This window comes from Ovis canadensis, chromosome 12 (genome assembly GCF_042477335.2).
Source record: "Ovis canadensis isolate MfBH-ARS-UI-01 breed Bighorn chromosome 12, ARS-UI_OviCan_v2, whole genome shotgun sequence".
NCBI lineage: Eukaryota > Metazoa > Chordata > Mammalia > Artiodactyla > Bovidae > Ovis > Ovis canadensis.
Window position 1 is genome coordinate 73,727,469 of NC_091256.1, and position 19,871 is coordinate 73,747,339.

The 19,871-nt window shown below is 46.1% G+C and overlaps 1 protein-coding gene across 1 annotated transcript in view; it reads left to right on the top strand.

Moving 5' to 3' along the window:
* LOC138415852 (voltage-dependent R-type calcium channel subunit alpha-1E) overlaps positions 1 to 19,871 on the top strand; it is a 305,764-nt gene that overhangs the window by 246,237 nt on the left and 39,656 nt on the right. The window contains exons 24-29 of the mRNA XM_069544395.1: positions 8,786 to 8,882; positions 11,310 to 11,470; positions 12,212 to 12,349; positions 13,871 to 14,072; positions 15,122 to 15,286; positions 16,261 to 16,371. Of these exons, the coding sequence (XP_069400496.1) occupies positions 8,786 to 8,882; positions 11,310 to 11,470; positions 12,212 to 12,349; positions 13,871 to 14,072; positions 15,122 to 15,286; positions 16,261 to 16,371 (874 nt within the window). The remainder of the gene's footprint in view (positions 1 to 8,785; positions 8,883 to 11,309; positions 11,471 to 12,211; positions 12,350 to 13,870; positions 14,073 to 15,121; positions 15,287 to 16,260; positions 16,372 to 19,871) is intronic.

Below are 19,871 nucleotides of genomic sequence, written 5' to 3' on the forward strand. Positions count from 1 at the left end.
GCCACACCCAAAGTCAGCTGCCTTGTAGGGGGGTCTTGTGTCCACTATGCGGGTTGAGTTCATGAGCCTTGTGGGATTCTGTCCAGGGATGGCACTGCTGTCTGGCCCCCAGGATTCCTGTCGTCCCTGTTCAGCGAAGGGCTTCCTGGGCAGGCGGTGGGCGTGGCTGCCTCTCAGGAGTGACCGCAGGGGAGGACGGGAAGGCTGTGATCCTGCACGCCAGCCCGGGCACCTCCCCCCTCCTCATTGCTATTGCTCTACAACATGTTGCTTGACCAGCTCAAGTCAAGTCACCAAGCGAGTTGTCCCGGGTTGGATTCTAAATAGTAAGTCTGAGGCTTATGATGGCTTCTCAACGCAGTTTAAAAATGACCGGAATTCTGCTTCTGGATACAGGTCTGTACATCAGTCAGAGTCATGCAGGTTCGTGAGAAGCTGAAGGCTTCCCATTACCATTTTCCATCATAGCAGGGCACGAGGTAAGGTCAGGACTTCCTGGCACGCAGAGGCTCTGGATCACAGCCGCTCTTGGCCTTTCATTATTCAGTGCTTAGCCAGGAAAGTAAAACATGAGTCAATCTGCCTCTTGATGCCAGAAGGAACGGAATTCCCACATTAGCTTTTATTACATTCTTTTCACTGAAGTATGTCACTTTCTGACACTTAACCCTCTGCCCTAGTCTCTCAGATGGATAAGGTCTTTTGAATGCATTCAGAACCAGCCGCAGCAGCAGAGCTGATTCTGAATCCTTTCAATGAAATATACAAGCACAGACCATTTTAGACTTGGAAATGGCACTCGGGCTCTGGTTTTGCATTTGAGGTTTTGCGTTTGTGAAGGTGGGAATGTGCACACATGAGAAAGGAGTGACTAGAACTGAAATGCTGGCACGTGCTCACACTTGGCAGAGCTTGGTAACAAATACAATTGACATTTCACCTCACACCTGCCTGACCCTTCCTCCTGTCCTTTGCAGTCTGCTGTGTCTAAGGCAGTCCTCTTCAACCTCAAGCTTTGCCTTCTGGGCTTGCTTCTTGACAGCCCTTCTTCTTATAACCGTGAAAGGGATGTCTCCCACAGGAAGCTATGACTACACATTAATCTTGGAGGAGGGAGAAAGGTGAACAAAGTCCTACTCCATGCCAGGAAGACCCATTTACCACTGAGCCAGACAGTTCATCCAGTTCCAGCGCTCTGTGGAAGAGAATGAAGGATTAAAATTAAATTTAGCCATCAGGTAGCCCATTAACTGTGGATTTAGGATGTCAGCCGAGCTGGAATTGGAAATTTCCAGCCATGAACAGATAGAAGGATGTTGTTGCTTGAGACTCCAGCTTTAGGAGTCACCTTGAGAGTGACTTTATCTGACTTTGTGCCCCAGCAGGGACTCTGAAGATGATTAATGACCACGGGCTCTTGGGGTTCCCACTGCTCTATTTTGTGCCCTGGCCGCCTTGCCTACTGGGTTGGAAAGGGAGAAAGGAGTGTCATGGTGGTAGCACATGGAGGAAGTGTCTGAAAGAAGGAGATAAGTTCCCAGTCTACCTGCTGCTGTCTTTAAGCCCCAGCATGCATGTTTTTTAATGAACACTGGAAAATGCATTGTCTGTTACAAATGCCACTGGTGCTGCTGGGGAACCCTCTGTAGAATGTGTGCTTAGGGACTTTTATCATATGGAGACAATGAGTATGAACACCTAAATATCTCTCTTTATTAGCAAGCACAAATTGGAGAGTTGGTTGTTTGTAAATAAGATCTCAGCTTGTGGTCACAGAACCAAGCAAAATGAAATGGTCCAATCCACATGGTACCCAACAGTTTGACTAACCAAACTCTGGTCCCAGAGTACCCAGCACAAGAAAATGAGGCTTCACAGCTATTGGATGAGCCCACTTCTGCAGGATTAGTGGAAACTCATCACAGTGCCCTCCATATTTAAAAGTAGGTTTCAGAGTAATTTGAGTCAGAAGATTTTATGATGAGACTTGGAAAGTATCAGCTCAGATCATGTGCCCTGCCAGCCATCTGCTTCATCCACACCCATAGAGGCACAGCCTAGCATTATGAATTAGTCTCCAGCTGAGGGAGTGTATGGGCTGGACTTTAGCTGGCACCAGTGCCTTTGTAGAAAGATCAACAGATGAGGGGGTCTTTGGGTATGTTCAGATTATGAAGACTAAGAAGCAAGATAGATCAGGCCACTGTTCATCAGAATGAATAACAAAATCGCGAGGCAAGCCTTTGGGAACCCACCTGCCAATACAAGAGACATCAGGGATGTGGGGTCAATCCCTGGGTCGGGCAGATCCCCTGGAGGAAGGCATGGCAACTCACTCCAGTATCTTGCCTGGAAAATCCCATGGACAGAGGAGTCTGGTGGGCTACAGTCCATGGGGGTCACAAGAGTCAGACATGTCTGAAACAACCTAATACACACACAGTTAGATGCTTTGCTATCTCTTGCTGCTTCTCAGTTCTTAGACAGAAATACCTTCCGTTGAGAGTATAGTGCTGGTGTTTTGCAAAGGAGAAAGTTTGCAAAGGCAATAATCAGTGTGCACAGGGAGCTCACTGAGGTCCGTATGCCAGAAGAAAAGAGTTATGCACTAACCACTAGTGCTCTGCTCACAGAACAAAGAAAGCTGGCAGAGGCCCAAAGGATTTAGAGCCCTGGGTGATCCCAAGAGATGCTGAGGTATGGGTCAAGAGGGAAAATAATCCCCAAATGGCAGCAGCTGGTAAGTGACAAGGTCAAAGTGCTGGATTTAGATGCCTCACATAGAGGACCTAGCCTTGACATTGAGTACTGGAGAGTTCTGTTTCCAGAGGCAGGCGTGGCCAATGCAGAGGGGCAACTTCTTCCTCACTTCCATGGGGCTTTAGAATTTTTAAAGTGCTTTCACACTTTTTATTTCGTTTGTCACTCTGCAGTCCTGTTTCACAGTTGAAAAATGGATTGCCTGAGGTTTGACTAGTTTGACTCATTTGAGTAATAATAGCAAAACCAGTTCTTAAACAACTGATAATTTTGATTTTGAGTTCAGGGCTTTCTGCATTACATTAAGCTCCCTTCTACCTCTTACAATATAGTTCTAAGTAGTTCTACTTCGTTCCAAGCCATTAACCTCTGTAAAGTCAAAGTGGTGGCTTGGTATGGATTTCTCCTTGTCCCACAGATCCTCTTTCTCTGCCTGGAAACAGACAAGACCTGATGGACCAGATGGAGAAAGCATTCCTGACCTTGTCCATCTTGCTGTTTCATCTGTATCTTTTTCTTCCCATGAACCCTCACAGGCCCTAGACTGATAAAGGATACTAGGATAGATGGCTCAGTATTTGAGCTCACGAACTGCTGGTTTCTTTTGCTGTTTCCTTCTTTGGTTAAAACCCTCCATTGGTTCCTATGTGAAAAGGCATTGTAACATCATAAATCATAACACCGTGAATAAGAGCCTAGGTTTCAGAGTCAGGTGTTAAATAAACTTAGCGTTGTTAATTATTAACCCACCTTTGCTCTCTGAACTTCTACTTACTCATCTATAAGTAGAAATTAAAAATAACTAGTTTGGTCTTGTGAGAATTAAGTAAGGTAAAATATATTGCTTCCAGTATAGCACGAAATACTTTGTATTATATTAGTTAGGCATTATTATTGACTACTTAATAATAGTCCAGACACTTTAGGAAGGTTCAAGCTTTCTCACAGCATAACCCCACTGCCCCCTTACATTCCAGTACCCTGTCCATTCCCCTGACACAAGAGATTCCTTAAAATCCCATTACTGTTCCCTGCTGGGCTCAGGGGAGGGCAGAGGACCATTCCACTTAAAAGACAGAGGGGCTCTTCAGAACCCAGTGTCCTGGCTGTCTCCCCCACCCCCAAGCACCCTCCTATGAAAGAAGAGTCAGTTCCTAGCAGAAATCAATTTAAGTCTTTTGAGAAAGTATGTTGCAGGGAATGGGGGGTGGGGCGGTGAAGCTGGAAAGCAAGATTATGGTGAATGATGAGTGATTACACATGGAAAATCTGGAGGGCAGATTTTCCAGTTGAGCTGGAAAATTCTCATCTTTTACTGATGAGACAAAAGAGAAACATGGCAGTTATTTTCTGGAGAGCAGCCAGGAACTTAACAAATAAGTAAGAAATATAGTAAATGGGGAAATGGGGAGCCCAACTTAGCCCCTATTAGCGCTAAGCCAGTACATCCTCACATATGAAATTATCCTCATGTTAGAGTCAATTTTTAAAACTGAGGAAATTTCACTAATTAGCTAGGCAGTGTTAAAAAAAATTCTGATTATACATCTAGTAGCAAAGACTAGCAAAGTGTTATCAAATGATTTTATTTAGATGATCTGTAAAAAGCTCATGAATTTTTTTCTAAAACAATGTGCCTCAGTTGAAGTACTTGAAGAGGTTGTCCTCTTAGTTTGATAAAGCCTTCCCTTGCAATCTTGTTGAGTTGGATGATGGCTTAAATGATTCTTCTATGCAAGGATTTGGGAGAGGCAGTTTGGCCTGGCTCTTGTGTAAATGTATGATATATTTTAATTAATGGGGGCTACATTGTTGATTGACACTTTTCCTGACTCTGTGGCTTCATTGGCAAGTATTCCTTTCATTTCAGTGAAAATTTTCAAACTGTACTGAAATGTATCTTAACAAAACTGAGAATGCAAGCGTGCTTTTTCACAGCCACTCAAGAGCATAGCTTTTCAGTGGCTGCTCTGCAGTGAGAGACCTGTGTGAAAGATGTGCAGAGCAATGACTAATCTTCATTTTGCTTTTGGCCTGTGTCTAATTACTAGCCCTGGCTCCACTCTGTGGGAGTCACAATGGGACAAACAGCCCTCCAGCCAGGACCTGGGCGGTCGCAGTCAGCTGTTCAAATCAGAGTGCACCGTCGAAGAATTCCACTTCCCGAAACAAGGGACACACAAGCCCACTGGTCAGAGATCCCCTTTGTTCCATAGCATGATATTTTACTAAGATCTTGGGATAGTATTAATTGTAGACAGCAAATTTCTGCCCTTTATCTGAGTGTGTGAGAGGAACAAAAATTATTGAACCTTCCTTCATGCGATGGGTATCTGTGAGAATGAGCTCATTTAGACTCAACTGGATCTCAAGTTCTTGGGGTTAAAGTCCTGAGCTAAGAGGAAGAAGAAAGCCTAGACCACCTGCCCATCCACTGATCCCACTCTTCTCTCGCTTCAGGGTATGGGAGATTCTCCTTTAGCTTCTCCTCGTGATGCATGTGGCCCAGGAAAGAGATGGTGACCCAGTAGTTGTTTTGGTAGAATTGTCAATCAAATGGTTCTGTTTTCCCCACAGCATTTAGCTTGCAGTTTTAGCTTCATTCACTTGCTTGCTTATTTGAAACCTGTCTTCTCTCCTAGATTAGGTGAGCTCCAAGAGGGTAGGCACCTCATTTGTTTTGTTCACAACCATGTAGCCAGTACTTAGGATAATGCCAGACATTTATTAAAGACTCCATCAATGCTGTCGAATGAGTGGATTAGAGGCATATTTGGCTGACCTACCACGTGTCCAGTCTCATGCATGAGAAGACACTGTTACAACTCAGGAGAAGACATTACCTCTGTCTTCTGAGAATTTGGAGATTATCATGTGAGAGATTTAAGGTTTATAAGGCCTTGGGATTTAATTCTCAAACAACCATTCATTTGACATTTACAGTGAACAGTAATATACTTTCCAATATGGGGCCATTCCCTGAATAAAATCATCACTAGAAGTCTTTGCTTGTGGCACATGGTGGTGTAACACAGGTTTATGGTACATAAAAAAAATTAAAGGAAGAAAAAGTACCCTTCACAGCAGACTATCAACCAAGAAGCAAAGGCTGAATTCTAGGCATTTCTCCATAGCAGCAGGCCTGTTCACCCATGGCACTGGGGCTCACTCACTGAGATCTTATGCAAGGCACATCTTCCCCAGGCTGCAGTTTTGTTTGCAGTTAAGAGGATTTCAGGGATCTCTTCCAGCTCTAGAATTTGGTGAGCCATTTGACAGAGCCTGGAATGGAAACCTGCTGGCGCAGAAGCTAGTGGTGCAGAGCGAGAGCTCTGAACATCATGCAGACTTGGGTTCAAGTCCCAGCTCACCCTGCCAGTGCCAAGCACTCGACCTCTCAGCATCTCATCTGTGAAACAGAGATGGTAATACCTTTGTGCTAAAGTGACTAGGATGTCCAAATAAAGAGTTGAGCTAAAAGTGCTTAACACTGAGTCTGGCCAAGAATAAATATTAAAGTTAGTCCTCATATCTCACATGTTTTATATTCATGCTCTCCATCTTTATTTGTGTCATTGTTAAACCCCACCGCTAGAGCAGGGGTGATTTGTCTTCCAGCTGCACAGTAAATAGCTCACAAAGAACAGGTGGTCATTTAATTTATCAAAAGGCATCTCTTTGTGTGACATCAGGACCTTGATAGACAGTGCCTTCCCCTATAATTCAAGCTGGATTTGTAATGTGGCCCTTCTGTGCTTTTGAGAGATGTCAGAGTAGCCCTCTCCTGGACATTGCGTGTCCCTCTCCAAATGAAATCCTTCATAAACATAAATATGCCATAATGCTTTGAAACACCTTTCCCAATACATAGTTTCTGGCCCAAAGTAGGCATTTTTCCTCTAGTCTGATATCTTATACATTCACTGGAAACAGAGTTTGACTGAAGACTACTAAGGAAGAGGATGTGAAAGCCTACACTGAGAAAACTTCAGTTCAGCAAGGCTCCATGAAATAATGTACAACTTGGGGAATGCCATCAGGTTAGAGGCAGCATCACCAATGCCTGCAGAGGGCCTTGGCCTTTCCAGGGTAGAGAGGTGGGTATGGAGCCATGGTGAGCTGGCCCTTCCTTTCACAAAGTGTGTGGACTCTGCAAGTGCCAAGGCTGTAAGCGGGATCACCCGGGTCTGGACTTCTCCAATTTCCCATCACCCTAAATTCTCCTTTCTCCCTGAAGTTTACTGACTGTCTCCCTTCTCTCCATTCCCCTCCCCTCTTTTTTTTTTTTTTTAACTGCTTCCTGCTTGGATCCTCCATAGGAATGCTTTGGGGTAAATATTTTTTTCTTCAGTTTTCTTTGAAGGGAGTGGGGTGGAGGAGGGAGAATGTGTGATTGGGAGGTAAGGAGCTGACTCACTGAGAAAGCAGTGGTGAGTTTATGTGAGTGGTGTGTTCTCATTGACATCTAAGAAAACCAAAACTAGGAGTCACCAAGCTTTTTTGGAAAATGATCATTCTTACTGGTTTGGATGTGTATTTGGGCTTTTATGTTGCCTTCTTAGATAGTTTTATTGACCAACCCTTATCAAATAGACAAAACCCATGGATGCAGAAGGCCATTGATATCAATGTGATACTTTTGGGTTATCTACATTCAGATCTACAGTGGAGTAAAAGTGACTTATAGGTCATGGATTATAACCATTTAAGAGGGTCTGAAAATATACATTCTAGTCAATCAGTATTCCATTAAATGTCTTCCTGCCTTGCCTTGTATGAAAGAATAGATGGCCTTTGATCTTCCTGTCCGGGAGGATGGGTATGGCAGGGAAGGCAGGGTGGAAAACAGGTAGAAGCCTTGGGGTTTCCATCTGATGTTCTAGATGGATCCCATTTCTTCTGATTGTCGGTGTCGTGGTAATCTGGGCCAGTGTGAGGGAAGAACCGGAGCCTGAGCTCACTATTTAGACTCTCATTTCCTACCATCTGTGTGTTTTACAAATTGCACTTGTTTGACTTGAATGCAAAGATCTCAGGGGATGAGTGGGGTGGAGAGAGAAATGCAGGTTGACTTATTCATTTCCTTCCTAAAAATAGATGTATTTTGTCTACTAGGAGCAAACATTTTTGAGAGGCTGAAGGGGGAGGGTCCTTGGCTGTAAGGCAAGGATAAAGGTGGGCGGGGGCTGCAGTTTGGGCCTCCCCCAACTGTAGGCTGTCCACAGTTTGTGCTGGATGCAGAGGGCTTGAAATGGGAAGGACTGCAGGAAGAGCCAGCTGCACAGAGATAATGGGGGTGTGAGCCAAGGTCCTGGCTGGAAGCCTGCATGACATGCTGTCTCTGGAGCAGGCAGCCTGGCATAGCAAGGGCATCCTGTCCCTGCCAGCCCTCCTCACCCTGCTCTCCCTGGAACTGTGCAGAGGTGACCAACCTATAAACCAAAAGAAAGGACTAGGTTGAGTCTTCGGATAAGACTTGCTCTCAACTGGGGCTCCCTATTCAATTCAATAAATATTAGGTTGGCCAAAAAAGTTTGTGTGTTTCTGTTAAGATGTCATGGAAAAACCCAAATGAACTTTCTGGCCAACCCAATATTGTTAGAGAGCCTTCTGCTGAAGACTCCCTAGGCTGGGCATGGTGCCCATCCACAGTGGGCTATGGCCCTGTTCCTTAGTCCGTGTATCATCCATTTCCATTTGGCCAGTGTGGTCATGAGCTGCGTGGCTCTGGCGGTTGGGAGGGGGAGAAGTGTTGATAAACACACGTGCATGGGTGCCTCTGTGGTGTCCCGTGTCTCCCTCTGCATGCGTATACATGGGTATGTGAGTGTGTACACCCAGGGGAGTGATTGGGAAGTTTTCCCGGAGCATGTTTCTTGGGGGTCTCCCTAAAGGAGTCTACTCTGACCCAGTTTCTAGCCTCTTGACCGCCTCTCTCCCCCTTCCCCCTGCTCTGTTTAATGCAGTAGTGTGACCATCTCTTTAATTCTCCCCTGTCCTGTGATTCCCTGGGGCTTCTCTGCAGAACCAACAAGGGTCGGGATATCAAGACCATCAAGTCCCTGAGGGTTCTCCGTGTCCTGAGGCCGCTGAAGACCATCAAGCGCCTGCCTAAGCTCAAGGTGATGTTCGCCAATTTCTTCCCTTCAGCTCCCCTTTGTCCATTTTTCCCTCTCTAGCCACCGTTGGCCTGCTTTGGGAGAATTATTTCTGGAAATATTCCTGTTGCTCACATGAGGACTAGGATTCTTTTTGTCTGCTAAAACTAAGGGTCTTAGTCTCAAAGGAAAATAACCAACGTCCCAAGAACTCTCCAAGGAGGCTTTCACCCCTTGACTCCAAATCTAGGAGGTATTTCCTACCCACTCTGGCAAGTCATAGGAAGAACCTTGTGTGGCTTTGTCCTGGGACCTCCCGTGTGGTTAAGGTGGGTCAGATACCAGAATGGAAGCAACAAGAGCTGTGGGTGTCATGGTCTGTATGCTTGGTCAGACAAAGTAACCTGGGATGGTTTCTTTCCTCATGATTCTAGAGAAACAAAGGACTAGAAGAGACTTGATGCTTCATATTTTTGTGGCATGAATAGGTCAATAACTTGCCCAAGGACAGTCATTTTCGGCACCAGCAGAGAAGCAATGGGGACATGAGCTCCTGCAGCTGAGTTCTCCCTATTGTCAAGACCTGTGTCTGCATAGGTCTAAGTCTGGCTTCCCCTGCCCCTTGGCCTGATGGCCCATCCTGCGCTCCTTCCCTGAGGCTTCCTGCCCCCAGGTTGCTGGCATGTGGAACCCGCCTCTTCCACACACATCTGCTGCTGTTATGGAAGCTGAAGCCTCATGGGATAGAAGTTCTTCCTCCCTGTATTCCTGTGAATGACAGCCAGTCACCACTGGGCAGGGAACTGGGGACCCCCATGCTCCCCATCCCTCTGTCCCACTGAGTTTACATCACCTCTAATATTCCCCACCCATCCTCTACCAGCACCAGCCCAGCTGCTTCCCTTTCAGCCCTCTGGCTCTGCAGGGGGATGGTAAGCCAACCAGGTTGGTCAGAGGCTTAGGATCACAGGAAGGTCTCTTTTGAAACACCCTTATCTGGCTGAGACACAGCTTCCTCTCAGAGCCCAGGGCCCTTGCTATTTGAATGGGTTCCTGAGGAGAGAGGCTCATGCCTCACAGGAAGTGTCCTCACCGCCTGCTCCCCTCCTCCACTGCCCGGCCTCCCTTCCTGGATGGGGTGCCTCCCATGGTGACGGGCCCAACACAGGGCCTGGCCTGGCTCAGCACCCGTGAACATTCCTTTCTGCCTTTCCCCCAGCAAAACATGGCCAGGAGCCCTGGGGCCCAACAACCTCTGTCGTTAGCCGCAGCCCAGGTCCACTGGTCTCATCTCCTCTGAGCTATGCTGTGGCCCAGAGAAGAGCTCAGACAGGTGGATGGTGTTACTCACCAGGCTGGAGAAGGCGCCCCCAACCTTGGCTAATTCCAATTAATTAGGAAGGGCTGGCGCCTCGCTCTGCAGCTCCATAGCCTGAGGGAAATGTAGGTGGATCTGATAATTCCGTGAGTCTGCGTGTGGCTCCCATTCCCTGCGGTGCTGAACTAATTAAACCAGCAGTGTTCACCCAGCACCGTGAAGAGGCAACCGCTCACACGCAGGGCGACTGTGGGGCTAGACTCGCCAGTGCGCCAAACCTACAAACCTAGAAAACAACCCCAAAATGGTTTGAAATACGTTGAATTCCCGTGTAGCTCTTCACGGAGTAGGGCCTAGAAGGGATTCTCCAGAGGGAGATTCAGTGCCTTGCACTGAAGCGCAAGTTTCTGGTTCTGTCTTTCAGTCCTCCTGTCTCTAAGAGGGCATCTCTCACCCCTTCCCACATCACCTGTTGAATCTTCAAACCCGGCACAGTTAGCTTTTAAACTAGAGAACCTTTATCTGAAATGTGGAATGCAGTTGGGGGTAAATGTATGAACTTATTACGGAATATCATTAAAATGAACAAAGATGATGGTTTATCACTCCCCACCCCATTTAGAAAGCAAAGGGAAAGCAATACGTATTCAGTAGACAAACGAAATCTAAGAATGTGCCCTAAATAAATGAGGTTTATAGATAAGCTATTTAATGTATTGCAGAAAAGGGATCCTTGAAATCATTTAGCCTATTGAATGCCTAAAACAGGCTAAATGATTTCGAGGATCCCTTTTCTGCAATACATTTCTGTTTCACACTAAGTGAAGTACACGTAATGGAATTCCACAGAGGACTTCCTCCACTGCCTGCTGCCATCTGGTCTCTTCTGCTTCGGGTTTCCTTTCGGATTCAGAGCATGTGTTCCCCTCCCAAGTGGCAGGTTGCCGTAGTCATGACCAGGTTAGAGGCCAGGCCTGAATCCTGTGAGTGTCACTTCTTAGTAGGGTGGTATCTTCTGGGGCACCTTCTCCGAGCGCCGGCTGCTGGTTATGTGGGTCCCATGCAGCTGCGGGCATACCCACAGGCCACTCCAGGGACTCACTCACCAGGGCTCTTTTTTTTTCTGTTCTCAGGCTGTCTTCGACTGTGTGGTCACCTCCTTGAAAAACGTCTTCAACATACTCATTGTCTATAAGCTCTTCATGTTCATCTTTGCTGTCATCGCGGTTCAGCTTTTCAAGGGCAAGTTCTTCTACTGCACGGACAGTTCCAAGGACACAGAGAAGGAGTGCATGTGAGTGCCTCCAGCACGCACCACTCACTGTCTGCTGAAGTGTGTTTCGATAAGGTCCACTCCTCCCTTTATAGATAGGTCATTTCTTTCTTACTTAAATCCATTGCACTTTGGGGGAAAACAAAAGTCAAAATATGAAGTTGCTGCATTTTGATTGAGTACATCTTTTGTGTCAGGCATGGACATTGCACGTCAGGTTTAAATTGTAAATCTTTCTCATGACCTTCTGAGATGGGTCTTCTTTGCACGTTATAGATGTGGAAGTTGAGGCACAGAAAGTTTAAGTTGCTCAAGATTTCTCGGCAACTAACTGGGCTTCCCTTGTGGCTTAACTGGTAAAGAATCTGCCTGCAATGCAGGAGACCTGGGTTCGAGCCCTGGATTGAGAAGATCCCCTGGAGAAGGGAAAGGCTACCCACTCTAGTATTCTGACCTGGAGAATTCCATGGACTGTATAGTCTATGGGGTCACAAAGAGTCAGACATGTCTGAGCGGCTTTCACTTTCACTTTCACCCAGCAACTAGTGAAAGGATTAAGATTTAATCTTCCATGTCTATTGGGCATGACATCTCATTTTTGTTCCATGATAATATGCGGTCATAATAAAATCCCTCCTTCCTTGCATTTGAATGCCAATAATTCAATAATTGCTAGGGTACGTTATTGTAGTCCCTAGAATCTCTTTGCTCTTCTGTGAACTATAGTGACAAGGTTCTGGTTCATTTCTGCTCTGGTTTTAGAGGCAACTATGTAGATCATGAGAAAAACAAGATGGAGGTGAAAGGCCGAGAGTGGAAGCGCCATGAATTCCATTATGACAACATCATCTGGGCTCTGCTGACTCTCTTCACTGTCTCCACAGGGGAAGGATGGCCTCAGTGAGTAATGGGTTTGACTTGGCGTACTTGTCTGTAAGCTGGGCTGGGACCATGTGTTTGCTTTGAGAAGCTGATTTAAGATGAACAAGGCTAACCCTTGGGTATTATACCAAGGAAGGTAAGTGGTTCTGAATAGGTGAGACAGGCAGGAGAGAGGAAGAATGAAAATCCCTCAGACAGGAATCAGGCGGGATCTGATGAAGTCAGGGAAATATCCGGTGCACTTCATGTTTTAGCTGATTATCGAGGAGTTGAATGGAGCCATCTGACTCTTACAGAACAAATGAACTTTGAACAGCTCTCCATGCCTTAGGAGAGTCCCTGAGGACTGTTCTAGACACATTTATCATCCAGGCTGAGCCTGGACATGAGAGAGGCTGAGGGTTAAGGATGAGCTGGCAGAACCCAGGGACACTTTCTGTGATCATACCTTATATGGCAAAAGTAACTGCAGTTTTTTTACGCTGCTCATGGCGCTAGTGGTAAAGAACCCACCTGCCAATACAGGAGATGTAAGAGGTGCTAGTTCGATCCCTGGGTCGGGAAGATCTCCTGGAGAAGGAAATGGCAACCCGCTCCAGTATTCTTGCCTGGAGAATCCCATGGACAAAGGAGCCTGGCAGGCTACAGTCCATAGGGTTGCAAAGAGTCAAACATGACTGAAGTGACTTAGCACACAGCTGCAGGCTGATTTTTTTCAGAGACTTGGCAATAACCAAGACACCACTTTTTGGTGGCAGCATACTCTGTTGGCAGCAAAATGCCAAAGGGGAGTTGCGGAGTCTTGCTATTTCATAACAACCTCAACTATAAAATAATGTCACTCTGGTGCTTAGGAGTTGGATCCGGGACGGCACAGGGGCCAGAAACAGCAGTGGCTTGGGGGTCACCAGATCGCCACCGACTTGGTTTTGGAGCCCCAAATTCATGGAAGATCCATGAAGTTTAAAGGATGATTTGGGAGAATGGCATTGAAACATGTATACTATCATGTAAGAAACGAATCGCCAGTCTTATGTTCGATGCAGGATACAGGATGCTTGGGGCTGGTGCACGGGGATGATCCAGAGAGATGATATGGGGTGGGACGTGGGAGGGGGGTTCATGTTTGGGAACTCATGTACACCCGTGGCGGATTCATGTCAATGTATGGCAAAACCAATACAGTATTGTAAAGTAAAATAAAGTAAAAATAAGAATTAAAAAAGTCAAATAAGGAAATGCAGGGGGCTTCCCTGGTGATCCAGTGGTTAAGCGTTTTCCTTCCAATGCAGCATGAGTGGGCTCAGTCCCTGGTTGGGGAATTAAGAACCCACAAGTGTAGTGGCCAAAAAACCAAAACATAAAACTGCTTCTACAGTATGTCACGAATTCAATGAAGACTTTAAAAATGGTCCATATCCAAAAAAAAAAAAAAATCATATGTGTATATAATAGGGGGCATATCAGCTAATGAAGCCTTGAGTCAGAGCAGCTGCCAAGACCAACTCCACCATGCCCGCCTCCTCTTTCTGTCCCCAGAGTCTTGCAGCACTCGGTCGATGTGACGGAGGAAGACCGAGGCCCGAGCCGCAGCAACCGGATGGAGATGTCCATCTTTTATGTGGTCTACTTCGTGGTCTTCCCTTTCTTCTTTGTCAACATCTTTGTGGCTCTCATCATCATCACCTTCCAGGAGCAAGGGGACAAGATGATGGAAGAGTGCAGCCTGGAGAAGAATGAGGTGAAGCAAGGGGGTCTGGAGCACGAGGTAGCGGGGGCTCCAGAAAGGACTGTCAGACCAGCAGCGCTGGAGGAAAACAGAATGTTCTCCACTCTCTGATGAATTAGAGAATTGGGGGGAAATGTTTTAGTTGGTCATCAAATGAACATCTTTGGAGCATCTGCTGTGTTTAAAGCCTAAGAATAAAGCATAGGAGTGGGCTTCCCTGGTGGCTAGATGGTAAAGAATCTGCCTGTAATGGGGGAGACCTGAGTTCAATCCCTCAGTTGGGAAGATCCCCTGGAGGAGGGCATGGCAACCCACTCCAGTATTCTTGCCTGGAGAATTCCATGGACAGAGGAGCGTGGCGGGCTGTAGTCCATGGGGTTGCAAAGAGACATGACTGAGCGACTAACACTTTCACTTTCATGAGGCACAGTGACCTGGAAGAGATCTGTTTAAGATGCAGTCCTTACTTTTATGCAGCACGTAGTCTAGAGGTTGGGGGTGAAAGACGTGTGCTAACATTATAACATTAAGACATCCGCTTCCCTGGCAGTGTCCCTCAGTGGTGTGTATATGCTGGAAGGGTAGAGAACAAGTCTTACTTGTTACTGCTTTTTGTAGTAACAAGTGTGGTTCTGGCACATTGTCGAGTTCATTGTTTTTATCCTGGAACTGCACTAGAAATCGTTAAGAGTCTATAAGACAAATGCAAAGAAAGTCCTGTGGGAATGCACAGGGAGATAGATTTTTACTTCTGACTGCAGGCACCAGGTACGGCTTCCTGCCTAGTCATCTCAGCCATGTGCTGTGTAAGAGACTACTATTATCACTGAAAACATTAAGTATGGGACTTATGGTATGACAGCAAGTATTAAGTCCTTACTGTATGACAGCCCACCTGTAGCTTTGTCCAGATAATTTCTTTTGCTACTTTCACCTCTGCTTGTCCAGTCCTAGCCTCTTCTACACTGTCCTCTTCTAAGCATCTAACAGAGAGGCCCCCGGGGTGAGAGTGCGAGGTTTGGGGGATCTGAGCCTGGCTAACCAGTGTGACCCTCCTGCAGAGGGCGTGCATCGACTTCGCCATCAGCGCCAAACCGCTCACCCGCTACATGCCCCAGAACAGGCACACCTTCCAGTACCGCGTCTGGCACTTCGTGGTGTCTCCGTCCTTTGAGTACACCATCATGGCCATGATCGCCCTGAACACCGTCGTGCTGATGATGAAGGTGAGAGGGTGGTGGCTGGGAGGCGCTGGGGCAAGCTGAGCCTCGGTGACTGCCCCCTTACAGGGCACATGTGTGTGTGCCCAAGACACTGAGAAAACCCTCCAGGAGGGTGAGGGGGAGGTAGGGAGGACGAATGGGGACTTGGTGTTTAATGGGAACAGAGTATCCGTTTAGGAAGGTGAAAAATTTGGAAGATGGTAATGGTGAGATTTGTACAACAGTGTGAATGTGCTTAGTGCCTCTGAACTTTACAGGTAAATATGGCTAAAGTAGTGTGCTTTGTATGATGTGACTTTTGCCACAATAAGAAACATTTTAAAAAATTCAAGATTGGAAACTCTCTGGCAGTCCAGTGGTTCAGACACCTCACTTCTGTTGCAGGGGGCACAGGTTCAATCCCTGCTTGGGGAACTGGGATGCCACAGTTCCAAACTATGTGCCATGGCCAAAAAACACCCCCAAAATGGCTTACCAGTCTGTTGCCTCCTTACCTACTTTTCCATCATGGAATCTCTCTTTGAGCTTGTCTCCATCAGCAACCCAGCCTCTAGGTCCTTGGGGTAAAATGCAGTGAAATAACATAGCAGCAGTCATGGAACTCTGAAAGCAAAGGTTGGTGATGGCAGTCAGATGCAGATGAGGGTGGAAATGTCAGGTGTGGGTGATTGTGGAGTGCTAAGAGTCAGAAGAGGCATGATGTTATTTAATACTAAATGGTAAAGTGATTAACTTTTGGAAATGTTTCTGTCCTCCTCGCCTTCAGTTTTAGGAAGACTGGCCATTTTGCTAATAAGATTTGTGTTCCTCTGTTTTGTTTTGCTACATAGGATGTGTATGTCTCCTCTCCGGCCCTAGATGACCGTCTTTCCTTCTATATCATGCACCAGAATGTCCCCCTAGGGCAGGGATGCCAGATGGCCAGCCTCTGTGACCTGGATATGCCTCTCACCTTTCCTGTTTTCTCTTCCTGGCAGTACTACTCTGCTCCCTGTACCTATGAGCTGGCCCTGAAGTACCTAAATATTGCCTTCACCATGGTGTTTTCCTTGGAGTGTGTCCTGAAGATCATTGCATTTGGCTTCTTGGTATGTCGTGGGATTTATCCTGGCCTCATGCTTGTCTTCCCTTCTCTTTGGGTTCATATTCCCAGCCTCTGTTGGAAGGGAGGGGTGGTCACTGCTACTCCGGAAATGGTTCACACACCCACCCACCTAATTGTAAATTTGTTTGGACTGCTCAATAAACGGTCATAGAGACAAGGTGCTCTGTGTGTGTGTGGTGGTGGGGGGAGGGTGTTAGGAGAAAGGGCAAAGGGAACCAGAGCCCTCATAATGACCTCAGCTCTGTTCTCTCAAATTCTATCCGTGCTCAAGGGGCCACCAATATTGGGTCTTACTGGAACTTAGTAAGATTTACCTGTTGAGGAGGAGCCAAGCAAGGACTGGGCTAGTAAAGCCGAGTGCTTATTTACTGATGGAAGGTTTAAACTCTTAGAACTCAGATGGGAAGATAGCTGTCCCACTTAGCCCCCAACATAGAAACTAATAGATTTTATTAATACCTAATTGTGCTCCTCCCTTTAGTTACGTGAAGAGTAACTTTTGCCAACAAAAATAAATGTTTAGTACTAAAGCTTACAAAGACTAGTGACCTTTAAAGTGTCTGTATGTGAGAGAGAGAGAGAGGTGGGCGTTCTGGAATAGGTTTGGGGAGCACTGGGATGAGTTTTTCTGGCATGAGTCTTCCTTTTACTTTTTTTCAACTGCTAATTATAGTTTTGGCGGATTCTCACATCTGCCATCAAGCGTGTTAAGCAAACCTGGCCCTTTGCTTCAGTGTCCTATAAACAAAACCGTTCTCTCTGCCACCCCACCCCCGACCCTTGGCTCAGTGTTTACAGTAAGATCAGTGGGATACAGATAAACCCACCTGACAGCTGTTTCACACTTATTTTGTGTGTGAGCTACCATTTCAAATTATATGTGTATATGGCCTTCCCTGAAAGAAGAGAAACTTCGCTTATTATCTGAATGTGGGTTTGACTGCTGGCAGCTTGAGTGGGGACTCTGACCTCAGCGTGGTGGTTGTGAGCGTTGACGGTGGGGGTTGCTTCTGGCTTCCCAGTGGTTCTTTGCAAAGTCATTGATTTGATGGTATAGGGAGGAGAGTTGAAGGGAACCCATGGCAGGTGGCTGTATTGTTGGTTGTTGGACTCCCTTTTGAGTCTTAGAGAAATCAAAAAGTAAACTACCAGCCACAAAGATGCCTTTATAATACAGTCTAGCCCTGGGCAGGGGGAGCAAGGGGTGGGGGAGCTTATACAACAACAGGAAAAGTTTTCCTCTACATCTTGATTTACTTGCATGTTGGATTGATACTGTCTGTGCTTAAGCCCCCAATTATGTGTCAAATTATAGGGCATACTGAATACCTACTTATAAGCTTAAGTAGGTGATTCAGCCCCAAAGCCTGCCTCCTTTCCACCCTCACCCTCATATTTTCATTCAAGGTCTAGAAGCATTCTGAACACTATAAAAGGCACCACTAGCCCCAAATAAGTCTTTTCATTGATGTGGTGCTGTAGGTTTTCAGAATTCCCTGATACACACTGGTTTGTCAGATCTCCGCAATGACTCTGAAATAGGCATGGCAGAAACTATCCTTGTTGTTGTTATTTTAAATGAGGAAATTGAAGTTCAGAAAAATTATGTTGCTTTTTGAAGGTTACAGACTAAAAGGCAGTAGAATTGGATAGTGGAATGAGAATGAAAAAGGAAGGAAGGAAGAAGAAAGAAAGGAAGAGAATTAAAATACATTGGTTGTCTGGAAAAAGAAAAGTGAAAGTGTTATTTGCTCACTCATGTTCGACTTTTTGTGACCCCATGAACTGTAGCCCACCAGGCTCCTCTGTTCATGGGATTCTCCAAGCAAGAAAACTAGAGTAGATAGCCATTCCCTTCTCCAGAGGATCTTCCTGACCCAGGGATTGAACTCAGGTCACCTGCATTGCAAGCAGGTTCTTTACCATCTGAGCCACCAGGGAAAAAAGCTTTACATATTATTCATTTTACCTTCATAAGAACTCTATTAGATTGGGCATTACGGTTTTCTTCTTATATGGATGAGCTGGGACTCAGAAAGATTCAGTACTTCACATAAGTTTACTAAAAGGCAGAGCCTGTGTTCAGATCCTGGTCTATCTGGCTTCGGAAGCCCACACTTTGTCCTCCATAATCTCCTAGCCTATACTATACTCCTCTGCACTTTACCATGCTGTATTGTAAAGCCTCCTCTATTGGAATCCAGGGCTTCTGTCCCCCAAGACTTAGATTTATATTCTAGATCATATATGGGGACTATCTAAGAATGCAATGCAGGAGACCCATGTTCAATCCCTGGGTCGGGAAGATCCCCTGGAGAAGGAAATGGCAACCCATTCCAGTATTCTTACCTGGAGAATTCCATGGCCAGAGGAGCCTGGCAGGCTACAGTCGTTGGTGTTGCAAAGAATCGGACGTGACTGAGCGACTATTGCTCACTCACATCTAAGAATTAGGAAGCTCACTCCAGGTTGGAAATAGGAGAGCCCTGAGATGTGAGGAACTCAGAGACTCAACTTGGCCCCAGTCCTGAAGGAGTAGGCACCCTTAACAGCAGTGAGTTTGTGAGGCTGGATGTCTGGTTTATCTACATGCCTGGCAGGTGCCTGTGACTTTTGAATCAGACAGACGTTTCCAAGCCTCAATTTTCTCATGCATTAAAGGAGGATAACAAGAACTGCCATGTACAGCCATAGATCCTGTGTGTGTGTACAATCATGTAAGACGTCTGGTCCTGAGTAGGTGCTCATAAATGTACCCTCTCTCTCCCCACACCATTTCTATCACATTTCCCTCCCCGCTCTTCAAGCCAGCCCTACCACTCAGTAATTTGTGAAGTATTTATCACTACCTACTAAGAGCATCCATGGGAGGAATAAATGAACTGAAAGAATGCTGAGCAAGGGTCTGGCATGTATAGTAAGGATTCTTGAATGCCAGCCCTGGGGGTGGGAGAGGGTATAGTTGTGCAGTCTCAAGGGTCACTTACAGGAGCGGCCACCCATGGGCAGGTGGGTGATGTTTTGGAGACCCAGGCATTCTCTCTCTTTTAAGGAATATAGTCCAAGGTCTGTGTTCACCTGAGCCCTGGAGATGAGAGCAGAGCCCACTTGGCTCTCACGTTCCAGAGCTGAACGTGTTCTGGTTGGTGCATTTTCCAGGTCCTTTACTCCTTCGTCTCCTTTAACCTTCTCATCTCATTACTGCTTCCTTATATTTTATTTATTCACACCTCCTCGAAAGGTGTAACAGAGCCGAGAAAGATGGGAAAGATGATTTCGTTCATCCTGTTGCCAATCAGAAGTTGGTTTGAAAAGGTTCAGTGAAGTTAGGAAGAGATTTTTGGCACATCTTTGATCTTTAGGCACTTAGTTCATCTCTGTGACTTTCACTGTTAGTTGAAAGTCAGAATGGTATATTTATAGGGTCCCATGATACTACTTAAATAATTTAAAAGTTGTAGTTATAGAAAACCTTAGACTAAT